Source organism: Acinonyx jubatus, chromosome B3 (genome assembly GCF_027475565.1).
Source record: "Acinonyx jubatus isolate Ajub_Pintada_27869175 chromosome B3, VMU_Ajub_asm_v1.0, whole genome shotgun sequence".
Lineage (NCBI taxonomy): Eukaryota > Metazoa > Chordata > Mammalia > Carnivora > Felidae > Acinonyx > Acinonyx jubatus.
The window spans coordinates 6,689,768-6,702,612 of NC_069386.1; the positions used below are offsets into that span (position 1 = coordinate 6,689,768).

At 54.5% G+C, this 12,845-nt stretch overlaps 1 protein-coding gene across 4 annotated transcripts in view; it reads right to left on the reverse strand.

Moving 5' to 3' along the window:
- The window catches only part of ACAN (aggrecan), a 67,515-nt gene that overhangs the window by 16,079 nt on the left and 38,591 nt on the right, over positions 1 to 12,845 (reverse strand). For 3 of the 4 annotated variants that reach the window (XM_053223574.1, XM_053223572.1, XM_053223575.1), the window contains exons 8-12: positions 11,527 to 11,701; positions 10,877 to 11,004; positions 9,580 to 9,873; positions 7,549 to 7,758; positions 753 to 4,709 (exon numbers count right to left, since the gene is read on the reverse strand). In XM_053223574.1, the coding sequence (XP_053079549.1) occupies positions 753 to 4,709; positions 7,549 to 7,758; positions 9,580 to 9,873; positions 10,877 to 11,004; positions 11,527 to 11,701 (4,764 nt within the window). The remainder of the gene's footprint in view (positions 1 to 752; positions 4,710 to 7,548; positions 7,759 to 9,579; positions 9,874 to 10,876; positions 11,005 to 11,526; positions 11,702 to 12,845) is intronic. The other variant, XM_053223573.1, reaches the window with a different exon arrangement.

A 12,845-nucleotide genomic window follows, 5' to 3' on the forward strand; every position in this document is an offset into this window, starting at 1 on the left:
TTGGGTCAGCATGTTTTTGGAGTCTCTGTCCTTCTTGGGCACCTAGCCCTAGCATCCTGGGGGAGGGGGTGGGGCTCTTTGACCGGGAAAGGTCTCTCGGCCCAGAGGGAGGGGCAAGGGATCCCAAGGCAAAAAGCAGGGGAAAATCATCGGCTTCCAGTGCCTGGTGCTTGGGCTGCGTCGAGGTGAGACCATCACCATTGTACAGAGAAGTCACCTGTACTGGGGTGGGGACTAAATGACACTTTAGGACAGCCAAGATGACACTTCATACTTTCCTAAATTGTGCAGGTCTTATCCCTACACGAAATAAATATCTGGGCATAGATGTCATCAGATTCGTTCTCTCCTCTCACGAAGAAAGAGAAACTCCACGGGGAAGGGGCATGAGTAGAATTTCTAGCATCGTGTAAACAGTCATCCTCCTCTCTCCCTCTGCCAAGTACAGATAGTTGAATTCACATATCAATGTTCTTGTGATGTAACGCCACTGTAACAGTAACAACCACTAATCACTAAGTGTGTGCCATGTGAGAAGCAGGACGCTAAGTGCTTGCTCGGTATATATTTATATCCTGTTTAATAGTCCCTGGTACTATTCCCCTTTTACAGGGAGGCTCAGAGAGGTTAAGAAACTTACCTGAGGCTGCACAGCTAATCTGTAGTGAAGCTTGAATTTACACTGCCTCCTACTATGCTACAGCCTGAACTCCCCGAACACATTTAAGGAAAAAAAGAAATCCCAACAATACCTGCAATGGTTACCGCGGATTCATCTGTCCCTCCTGGAGGAGTTGGGATGGAAGCATCTGTGGGGAAGGTGGCTGTTTCGGCTGTTTGGGTCTCTTCTCCTGAGTGCAAGGGGCTTGAGGACTCGATTTCTAGGTGTGCCTCTGCAGGGCGCTGGGTCTGCTGGGTCCATTCAGACTCTGGGACGCTGGTGCTGATGACCACGTCCAGCCCTGACGTGTGACCAGACAGGTCTCCGCCGATTTCAGTCCTGTCTCCAGAAGCCATTGGAGTGGCCGAAGCCCAGCCCGATGCCTCTGTGCCCACATCGTGGGTGGTGGTTGGCTCCTCCTGCGCTTCCGGGGTGGCCGAGCCCTCCCCGGGGCCTTCCGGAAAGGCTGAGGTGCTGCCGCTCACCGCCAGGCCTGAGCCTCCCTCCACATCAGCGTCGGGGAAAGTGGAGGTGGCTTCACTTACATCAGGGGACCCGGAAGCCCCTCCGCTCGCCTCAGGGGCAGCAGACGCCCCTGCTCCAGCCTCAGGAAAGGCAGGTGTCTCGCTGCTGGATTCCGGGACCGATCCTACCCCAGACCCGGGGAACGTGGGGGTGGCTCCACTAATTTCCCCAGACGCAGAGGCTTCTCCACTGGACTCGAAAAGCCGGGGTGTGTGTGTCACAGGGGGTCTTTGTGCAAGTTCCTGGGACACCGTTGGTTCAGTGACACCCTCCACGAACTCAGAAGTGATTAAAGTGACTTCTGGAAGTCCTGAGGCCTCTCCACTGGTGCCCGTGGCTGCAGAAGATTCGCCACTAACATCCACAGTGCCAGAAAAGTCCCCACTAAAATACGGAGTACTTGATGGCTCCCCACTGGGCTCCACCAGCCCGGACTGCGGCCCGCTCAGGTCCAAAAATCCCGAATGGTCTCCAGACACGTCTGGTGCTCCAGAATGGGCACCACTGAGTTCCACAATGCCCGAAGGCCCTTCTCCTGCTTCTTGGGCTGTTGGAGCCTGGGTTACAGATTCCACCAAAGTCCTGTCTACCAGAGAGACAGTGGGGAAACCAGAAGCGAGTCCACTGCCGTCATATGCTCCTGAGGGCAGGCTGCTCCCGATCTCTGCCCCGGAGGATTCTCCACTGACCTCAGCTACTGCACTTGGCAGGCCACTGAATTCTGGAGGCGGGGAGGTAAACCCGCCGGAGTCAACTGCTCCAGAAGACTGTCCACTGACATCCATGATCCCAGATGTGCCTGACAGACCTGCCTCCCCTGAAGGGAGTCCACTGAGTTCCACAGACCCCAAGCCTTCTTCTTCTTCTTTAAATGTAGTTGGGGTCACTTCGACCAAACTGGTGTCCACAAATGTAATGCCAGGAGATTCACCGCTGCCACTCACGGCACTGGGAACCAGGTCAGGGATTCCAGAGGTCACGCCACTGACACCAGGGAACCCAGATGTTTCCCCACTCAGGTCGGTTATGCCAAATGGTTGACCACTGCCAGAAAGAACTCCAGAAGCTTCTCCACTGACATCTGGTTGGCCGGAGACCAGTCCACTGAGCTCAGTCACTGCAGATGTTTCCCCAGAAAACCCTGATGCCTGCCCACTGACTTCAAAAAGCCCAGATGTTCCCCCGCTGATGTCAGGAAATCCTGATGGCTGTCCACTGACACCAAAGAATCCAGATGTTTCCCCACTGATGTCAGGAGACCCAGAGGCTTGGCCACTGAGTTCAGCTCCTGACGGGAGTCCGCTAACTGCCCCACTAATGTCCAACTCGCTGAAGGGCAGCCCAGATGTTTCTCCGGCACCACTAATGCCAATAGTCCCCCTCCCTTCCAGTTCACTTGCAGTGGTGGCTGTGACCACTTCCACCAATGTAGTATCCACCAGGGAGACGGTTGGGAATCCAGAGGGAAGTCCACTAAAGTCAGGTAGGCCAGAGGATGGGCCACTTGCAAGGTCCACCCCAGAATACTCACCACTAAATCCAGATGGAAGGCCACTTGCTTCTGGAGCTTGCCCGCTTCCTAGAGTTCCAGAAGGTATTCTGCCTAAGTCCAAGTCTCCGGAAGCTGACCCAATCAAGTCTTCTTTTCCAGAAGGCAACCCACTGAGTTCCTCAGCTCCAGAAGCAGAGGTCTCCAGACCCTCCCCTCCAGAATAAAATTCACTGAGGTCCCCTACTCCAGAAGCAGAAGTCTCTGGATGATGACCCTCTACTCCAGAAGGCAGCCCGCTGAGGTCCCCTACTCCAGAGGCAGAGGTCTCTAGACCTTCTCTTCCAGAAGGAAGTCCACTGAGATCCCCTATTCCAGAGGCAGAGACTTCTGGACCTTCTGCAGAAGGCAGCCCGCTGAGGACCTCTACTCCAGAGGCAGAGACTTCTGGACCTTCTGCAGAAGGCAGCCCGCTGAGGACCTCTACCCCAGAGGCAGAGACTTCTGGACCTTCTCCAGAAGGTAGTCCGCTGAGGTCCCCTATTCCAGAGGCAGAGACTTCTGGACCTTCTGCAGAAGGCAGCCCGCTGAGGACCTCTACTCCAGAGGCAGAGACTTCTGGACCTTCTCCAGAAGGCAGCCCGCTGAGGACCTCTACTCCAGAGGCAGAGACTTCTGGACCTTCTCCAGAAGGTAGTCCGCTGAGGTCCCCTACTCCAGAGGCAGAGACTTCTGGACCTTCTGCAGAAGGCAGCCCGCTGAGGACCTCTACCCCAGAGGCAGAGACTTCTGGACCTTCTCCAGAAGGTAGTCCGCTGAGGTCCCCTACTCCAGAGGCAGAGACTTCTGGACCTTCTGCAGAAGGCAGCCCGCTGAGGACCTCTACTCCAGAGGCAGAGACTTCTGGACCTTCTGCAGAAGGCAGCCCGCTGAGGTCCCCTACTCCAGAGGCAGAGGTCTCTAGACCTTCTCTTCCAGAAGGAAGTCCACTGAGGTCCCCTATTCCAGAGGCAGAGACTTCTGGACCTTCTGCAGAAGGCAGCCCGCTGAGGTCCCCTACTCCAGAGGCAGAGACTTCTGAACCTTCTGCAGAAGGCAGCCCGCTGAGGACCTCTACTCCAGAGGCAGAGACTTCTGGACCTTCTGCAGAAGGCAGCCCGCTGAGGTCCCCTACTCCAGAGGCAGAGACTTCTGGACCTTCTGCAGAAGGTAGTCCGCTGAGGTCCCCTACTCCAGAGGCAGAGACTTCTGGACCTTCTGCAGAAGGCAGCCCGCTGAGGACCTCTACTCCAGAGGCAGAGACTTCTGGACCTTCTGCAGAAGGCAGCCCGCTGAGGACCTCTACTCCAGAGGCAGAGACTTCTGGACCTTCTGCAGAAGGCAGCCCGCTGAGGTCCCCTACTCCAGAGGCAGAGACTTCTGGACCTTCTGCAGAAGGCAGCCCGCTGAGGACCTCTACTCCAGAGGCAGAGACTTCTGGACCTTCTCCAGAAGGTAGTCCGCTGAGGTCCCCTACTCCAGAGGCAGAGACTTCTGGACCTTCTGCAGAAGGCAGCCCGCTGAGGTCTCCTACTCCAGAGGCAGAGGTCTCCAGGCCCTCACCTCCAACTTTAGGAATGCTGGGCCCTGTAATTCTATCTTCATCCCCGGAGGCCAGTCCACTTTCCACAGGCAGGCCTGAGCCCACTGCAGAGGTGAGACCACTGGAGTCAAGATCTCCAGAGGGCAGTCCACTTGAAATTTCCCCTGAGGGCTGTCCACTGGAGTCCAGATGTCCTGAAACTTCTCCACTGCCTGTGAAGTCACCACTGACTTCGGGTACCCCGGATGCCTCCCCAGAGCCTGGCAGCTCAGTCCCACTGGGCACTGGGGGGGCAAGTGTGGATGGCTCCTCCCAGGGGAAGGGCTCCTCCGAGGGGGCTGGCTCCTCCGAGGGGGACGGCTCCTCCGAGGCTGAGGGCACTTCCGTTCCAGAAGGGCCTTCTGTGCTCTCCTCTGTTGCTGCGCTGGTGGGAGGCCACGTTGGAGGGATCCCTGGAAGAAAGGAAGAAGAAAGATGAGGTGTGGATTTAGTAACCCTGCCCTATTTAAGCTCACTCGTTCCTTCCACAGCAAAATGTTGCTTGAGAGGTGTGTTTAGACATTTTCTAGTGGAGCCTTGCTCAGTGTCTGGGGAAGGCAAGGAAGGAGGGGACCAGGAAGCGCCTCACCTGGCTGCTCTGCTCTGTGAGGCTCCAGGGGATGCCATCCCCACGGAAGTAGGGGCCTGGCTCCCACGAAAAGTAATCAAGGGCACCTCTCAGGCACCTCCATACTCGGATCTCTTATCTAAATCCATGATTTGCAAAGTGTGGTCTCTGAACCAACAACACCAGCATTGTCTGGGAGCTTGATAGAAAAGCAGATTCTCAGATCTCACCCCAGTCCCACTGGTTCAGGAAGTCTGGGGTGGGGGTGGCATGTTGTCTTTTTTTTTTTTTTTAAATGTTTATTTCTTTTGAGAGAGAGAGAGTGCGAATGGGGAAGAGGGGCAAAGGGAGGGAGGGGAGGGAGAGGAAGAGGGAGAGGGAGAGAGAGAGAGAGAGAGAGAGAGAGAGAGAGAGAGAGAGAGAGAACCCTAAGCAGGCTCCACACTCAGTGCACAGCCCAACCCAGGGCTCGATCTCAGGAACCATGAGATCATGGCCTGAGCAAAAATCAAGAGTTGGATACTTAACCGACTGAGCTATCCAGGCACCCCAGCTTGTTGTCTTTTTTTTTTTTTTAATATTTATTTATTTTGGGGAGAGCACAAGCAGAGAAGGAGCAGAGGGAAGGGGACAGAGGATCTGAACTGGGCTCTATGCTGACCGGTTGACAGTAGAGAGCCTGATATGGGGCTCGAACTCACAAACGGTGAGATCATAACCTGAGCCAAAGTTGGACGCTCAACCCACTGAGCCACCCAGGTGCCCCAGCATGTTATCTTTTAATAAGCTCCCCCACCCCCGAACCCTGACAACACTGATGACCCCTCAAGTTTGAGAATCATTCATCCAAAACCATCCCTTCAAGGCAGGGGCGGCCAGCTGGTGTCGTTTGCAAAAATACATCAAGTACATCAACTTTTTCAATTCTGAGAGTGCTATTACAGAGGATTTGGAAAACAGAGGAAAGAAGCCCCATCATGCTAAATAATCATGATTGCATTATTTTTCTTTCCATGTTGTTTCCTTGGGCATTTAAAAACAACCTAGCTGGGATTGGACCTCGCGTGTTCCTTTGGGCTCATTTCTTAGGTAGAGAGCCTGAGCACAGCGGGTGCTATCCCTCCAGGCAGAATCTTGGCGGTGGGTAGGGGGTTCAGGATAGCAGTCGTGGCATTCAAGAGGACTTTAGTTGGGCATATGTATATAAATGCTTATTTATTTTTGAGAGAGAGCATGAGCAGGGGAGGGGGAGGGGCAGGGAGAGAGGGAGACCCAGAATCCGAAGCAGGCTCCAGGCTCCGAGCTGTCAGCACAGAGCTCCACGTGGGGCTCGAACCCACGAACCATGAGATCATGCCCTGGGCCGAAGTCGGACACTTACCTGACTAAGCCACCCAGGGGCTCCATTTTGTTAGGTTTCTTTTTAAAAGCAAGTCAATTTAAAGAAAAGGACGTAGAGTTAATAACAGTACAGATGGTTCCCGATATGGTCAATCAGCAAGGCGGTAGGGAACTGGTTGGCAAAATGTTTCTATGGGTCCGTTGGAGCCCCTTCCCGTGGAAACTCCCACTAGCTGCTGCCAGGATCCTGTGCCAAGCCACACACTCAAGCCAAAGAGGACTGTTATTTTTGTCCTGGTGAAGGGGGAGGTAAGGAAAGGGTCACAGGTGGGTGTGGCTGCTGGGTGAGGTCTCTGGGCCAGAATCCCACCTGCTCCACTGACACACCCTCACCTTCTGGCATGGAGGGAGGCCAGGCTTTGCCTTTCTAGCACCACCCAGAGGAGCGCTGAGCACGGCTGAATTGCTGGGGAACAGTGCACTGAGTGACTAGATGAGGAACTGGGAAGCTCTGATGGACTCGTTCCTTCAAATGAACGTGCCCCTGGGTGAGGTGACTCTACTAAGCACACACACATTACTGTGCATTTAATTCAGCCTTACGCGGGGATGCCTGAATGGTTCAGCCGGTTAAGCGTCCGACTCATGATTTCAGCTCAGGTCACGATCTCACGGTTCATGAGTTCGAGCCCCACATCGGGCTCTGTGCTAACAGTGCAGAGCCTGCTTGGGATTCTCTCTCTCTCCCTCTCTCTCTGCCCCTCCCCTGCTGGTACTCTCTCTCTCTCAAAATATAAATATATAAATAAATATTAGCATATCCAATGGTCCTGAGAAGGTCTGCAGTGAGGAAACCTGTTAATCTTTCTGTAAGCCAGCATTTCCCTTATGGCCACAAAACACTTTTTCCAACAGGGTGAGGGGCCTAGAAGCTTTCATCCCGTCGAGTCCCATCTGATTTTATCAGGACAGATGGGGCTCAGGAAGTTCTGGCTGGGGATGCCTGGCCCAGAAGAGACACATAGAAGGAAGAAGAAAGCAAGGAGACAGGTCACGGTCACACTTTCAACTACCCCTCTGGGTCCTCACCCCTCTATGAGAGATCCTCCCACAAGAGAGTTTTTAAAAGGCTGGAAGGTAGGGGTGTAAATGCAGGAAGACAGAGTGAGAGGTGCTTTATGAACAAGGCTGCCCCTTTCTTCCCTTGACCGTTGTCCTAGAGGCCAGTTGCGGGGGCTGACGTTGCCCAGAGCAGCACGTTCAGCTAGTGTGACACAGAGGGCTGGGGACACAGAGCACATGTCCCACCCTAGGACACACCCCAGAGCCCTAGCCACACAGACCTGGTGGTGGGGAAGTGCCCACTGGGGTGTAGGCCAGTTCCCATTCCGTCTGGTTTTCTGGCTCAGTGGTGAAGTCTGGGCTTGTCGTGGTCTCCTCTCCGGAGGGGACAGCACCCACACCAGGCACCACTTGGGTAGCGATCCAGTCCTCCACAGAGGGCGTGGCTGTGCCACCCTCTTCTTCTCCTGGAGAGGGTGCTGCTGAGACACCTAAAGAGATGAGGGTGGTGAGAATTCCTTCCTACCAGTGACCCATCCCAGGTTGGCCCTTCTCAAGGGGGACTAGAAGATTCCGAGAGGGGCCAGGCTGGTGCAAAAACCTTGCTAGACCTCGACAGCCCCCCCGCCCCCAAACCCAGTGAGATGGCTTCTGTCTTCCTCAATAAGAGCTGTCTGCATCAATTACACAATTTCGATACACACACACATTATTTCAGGGCGGTCTGGGACATCTCTTCTGCAGAATCTATTATACATGCCAGGCATTGTTTAAAGGTGTTATGTATATAAAATCATTTTATCCCACAACAGCCTTATGAGATAGGTACTATATCATTTACAGCTAGGGAAACTGAGGCACAGAGTTAAATGACTCGCCCAGGGTCAGTGGCTTATAAGAGGCAGATCTAGTCTTTGAAGGAAAGCATCTGGCACCAGCCCCCGCTCTCACCTACGGCATGACGCTGCCTTTCCTGGGGACAGAAATTATGGGTCAAAAATAGGAGGCTGTGATTTAAAATCCATGAAGTCACCCCAGCACTGGAGGGTGAAGGAGGGACTTATTGACTGGGGTAACTGTTTTGGTTTGGGGGAAACCGGAGGTGGGCTTGGTCGGGAAAGAGGCCAAAACCTCTTGGCAGTTACAGAAAAGACCGAGTTCACGGAAGGTCGGGGACTGTGGGGGGGGGGGGGCGATGGTGCATGGGTAAACATTTACAGGGAGACTAACTGGTGTGGCTTCTGCTGCCCGGGGGGCCCGACAGCGGTACTGGCACAAGAGCCTCGACACATCATCCTCTGGGAGGGGTTTGGCTTTCGTGAGGCTGGCGGTGCGGGGCTGAGCTTTCTCCGAGCTGGGTTTTAAAAGGTGACCCTGGAAGTCTGAGAAACTTGGCAAAGCTCAGGTCTTATTTTTCATTAACTTTGTTTTGGAATAATTCTACATTCACAGGAAGCTACAAAGACACTCAGCTTTGATGCATCATATATAAAACACGGCTCAAGCTGCGACTACAATCTAGGTTCCAGTCAGTGCTTTCAGACCGGCCGATCTCATCCCTTCAGAGCCCCGCCCTAAGCCTTGGCCACGCCCTAGCCACACCCCCTGGGCCGTTTGATGACAGAATTCTGGGAACTCCCGCTAGTAAAGTGGTTTGATCTGCACTGGGTCCTCAGCACAGGTCACTTAAAAATCTGAGTTTCTGGTGTTTAGTGAAGCGTAATAGAACACTTGGACTCAACTCCTCACAAAAATATCTGGAAGCAGGAGAAACTTTGGCAAGGGTTACAAATTAAAACAGTATATATGTATGTGCATGTGTATATGGGTGTTATTTACAACAGTAAAGCTAACATTTGCTGAGAATTTACTATGTCCCAAGCACAATGCCAAGGGTTTTGTGTGCACTATCCCAGTTCATCGGTACAGCAACCCTTTCAGGTAGGTACTATTACATCACTATTTTATAGATGAAACAGAGGAACAGAGAGGTTAAGTGACTTGCCCAGGGTCACACAGCTATTACGCAGAAGAACTGTAATCAAAATTCAGGTCAACCTGGTTTTAGAGCCCAAGCTTTCACTCGCCTCTCTCTGCCTGTCTCAGAGGAACTTGAGAAGGATGTACTTGCCTTGGGGTCAACGCTCAAGATCATGCTAGCTCCGGAGCTGGCCCTGCCCCAGAGGGACTGACTTTTCCCTCCTTGCTCTGATGGATGGGGACAGCGGGCAGGAGTGAAGGTGTGAAGGGGTGAAGCCAGAGGAGTCACCCCCAGGCAGAAGGGAGGCTGGAGGAGAGGTGAGAACACGTACCTCGGAAGCAGAAGGCATGATGCCGGGACAGTGGGTCTGGGAGGCCTGTCTGGTTGGGGTAAAGGTAGACCGTTCTCACGCCTGGCTTGTCTCCGCCACAGGAGGGCCTCGGGGTGACGATGGGGTAGCGGAGGCTGCCGTCGGACAGCCAGCCAGCATAGCACTTGTCCAGGCCCCGGCTCCAGGCGGCGTAGAGCTGGCCCGTGGAGGCCAGTGTGGCGTTGTGGGATTCACAGAATGCCAGGGCCTCCTCGAAGGTGAACTGCTCCGGGCGTGTGACAAAGAACACCTCCCCTGGGGGCAGAGGCAGGTGCAGGTGTGACCCTCATGTCCACAGCCAGAGCAGCCTCAGCTCACCCAGGGGCCGGGGCAAGAGAATTGAAGCCAGCTGGTCACTCTACATGGAAACAGCCTCCCTCCTTCTCTGTTTTCTAGACTGCCCGTCACACTTGGGCAACCCCCTCCTCTGCTAAGAGAGGCATTCCCTTGGGCACCTTCCCTCCGACCCCCCTGTGCTCCCTACACCACAGCACTTAAGCATGGAGCACCCGAATGCTGTGGACCTGCAACCCCCACCCCCACCCTGGGGGCTCCTCGAGGGGAGGGGTGGGTCCTGTAGCCACTCTTGGGGTTTTGGTCCCTGCACCCAGAACTGTACCCAGCTGCTTGTCTGAATTGGGGGGAGGAGGTTCACATTTAGTGGACACCTACTGTACCGGGCCCTTCTCATACATATCTCATTTCATACTCACAGAAATCTCTGCTATGAGGCACAATCAGCCCTATTTTATAGATGAGGAAACCGAGGCCCAGAAAGGTTAAGTAACCTGCCCCAGGTCCCCAAAACAGGTGAGTGGCTATACCAAAATCTTTCCAGAATAATGCCAGCATTTCCAAAATTGGGTTCTATGGGATAGTAATTTGATGATTATAATTGAAACGAAAAGACGTGAAACGCAACAAAATAAAATGTCTGTGGTTGACTAAGCTTGGGCACTTGGCTAAGCAAAGTTAAAGAGGTTTTTCTATTGCAGGACTTCTCAGAGGCTTTCATTTGTTCCAGGGCACTGGGATTCTCCGAGAGGCAGATGGTGGAGACCTCGCCTGCAATCCTGGGGGACCCACATGAACCATTCCGGAGGGAGAGAAGGAGCTTGGCCCGAGAGAGGGGCTGGGCCGGCCTTTCTGCCCCTGGGTGGGAAGAGAGCTGGGGGGATGGTAATTCCCCCTCCTCTTTGTGTCTCTCCACCAGCCCCCTGCCTGGCTGGGGCCCCAAATGCGAGAATGTGGCTTGTACCCTCGAGCCTGTCGACGTAGCAGTAGACATCATAGGTTTCGGACGGTGGCCGGATGCCGTAGGTCCTGACTCCTGGGCTGCTGTCTTTATCACCCACACATGGGGTTCGTGGGCTCACGATGGGGTATCTGCAAAGGAGGGCAGGAGGGGCACCTGAAAGCCTATTCCAGGGGCCGGGAGAGGCAGGGCCCGGGGTGAGGCTGGCAGGCCTCTTGGGACTCTGGCAGGGTGCACTGTCAGTGACAGCAGTCCCCTTATGTGGCAAGCTCCCCGTGTGGCTGAGGAAAGGGTCTGGAGGCCCCTGGGGGGATTCCTGGCTTCAGAAGAGAGCCGGTTGTATAGAAGGGCATTGGGTCAAGCTGGAGGGGACCCGGGCGGGGGGGCCTTGAGGAGAGATTCTCCCTCCCTGTTCCTTGGGGGTAAATGACCAAGGACTTAATGTCACCTGGGGCCCTTCGCCACCGACTCAGGATAATATGCCTTGGTTCTGGGGGAGAAATTAGGGGAGCGGCCATGGAGTCATGAATTCATTCATTACTGCACAGTGTATTGGGTGCCCACTGTGCACTGGGTGCCGTGACAGGTTCTGGCTCCCCAAGCCCGACCCCTCACGGTTCTGGGCTGGAAGCGGGGCTGGGCTCATCCCTCACCTGACAGTCTGGTCTTGCAGCCAGCCAGCATCACACTGCTCGTAGCCTGCTTCATAGGCGGCCTGGAGCTGCTCCGGGGAGGCGATCACTGCCCCGGTGCGCAGGCAGGCCTGTTGAGCCTCCGCAAACGTCAGGGCGTAGCGGGCAGAGCCTGGCCGGTAGTGGAACACAACCCCTGGGTGGGGAGGGGAGGGAGAGAAGGAGAGACGAGGTAGGCTCAGGGCAGGGACTAGATACCAGCATGCCGGTGCCCATGGGGCGGGTCCTCATGGCTTTGAGGGCGTGGAGGGAGCTCTGGCTCCTTGAGGAGTGACTTCCCTTCACCCCCTCTTTCCTTTCCTGCTTCTGATCCTCTTCTCAACCAAGCTGGTTCCCTCTGCTTGTTCAAGCTGCTCCTGAACTCCATCTCCCTGAGAAAGCCTTTGATGACTCTTCTGCCCTGGGTGTCCCCAACCTTCCTCTTTGGGCCCCTCACTCCCAGACTGCTCATTTGTCCCTTTACCCTTTAAAACAAACACATTTTTTTCTCATGACAAAAAGAATACACGTTCATTACAGAACATTCGGAAAATACAGAAAAGGCTAAGGAATACATCAACCATTAGCATTTCTTCCACTTGGCCCAGGGGCCGGGGGGTGGGCGGCCTCTCTGAAAGTGGCTGTGAGAGTTTTTGTGGGTGTGCACCGGGCACATTCTGGGGAGTGTCCTCATGGCTTTGGCCAGGTGCCCAAAGGGGCCCCGTCCTTGAGCCCCCCATTTACTCAGCCTTTCCTGTTGTATCCAGCCGCACACACATTTGCTTTTGACACTTCCCTGGGTGATCGGCCAGGTTATATCACAACTGCAAATCCCACATCCTCTGTCCTGTGGCAGGTGCCCATCCGTCCATTGGCGCCTTCTCACATGGTGGCCAGTGGGGCTCTTCCCAGTCCCGGGCCAACCCTCAGACCCGGCCATTGCTGGCGTTACCCCCAGAACTTCCAAACAATTTCTCCTTCCCAACATATTGTATTTCTCTGGGCAATTCAGGCTGAAATCCTGCTTGGTGGCATCATGTGTGTGATGGTGGAAGACAGTGACTATTTGCTCTTCCCCCAGGAGGGGACACCACCAAGGCCCTTAGGAAAGCCACCCCAGAATGTCCTTCTGGTTCTTGGATTGGAGTATGGGGAACAGCTGAGCTCTATGTGACATGACATCCAAAGTCTCCAGACATTCCTTAAACACCTGGAACACCATCATCCTAGATCAGGGGTTGGCCGACATTTTCTGGAAAGGGCCAGACAGGACACATTTCACTCTTCATGGCTTCAATGGT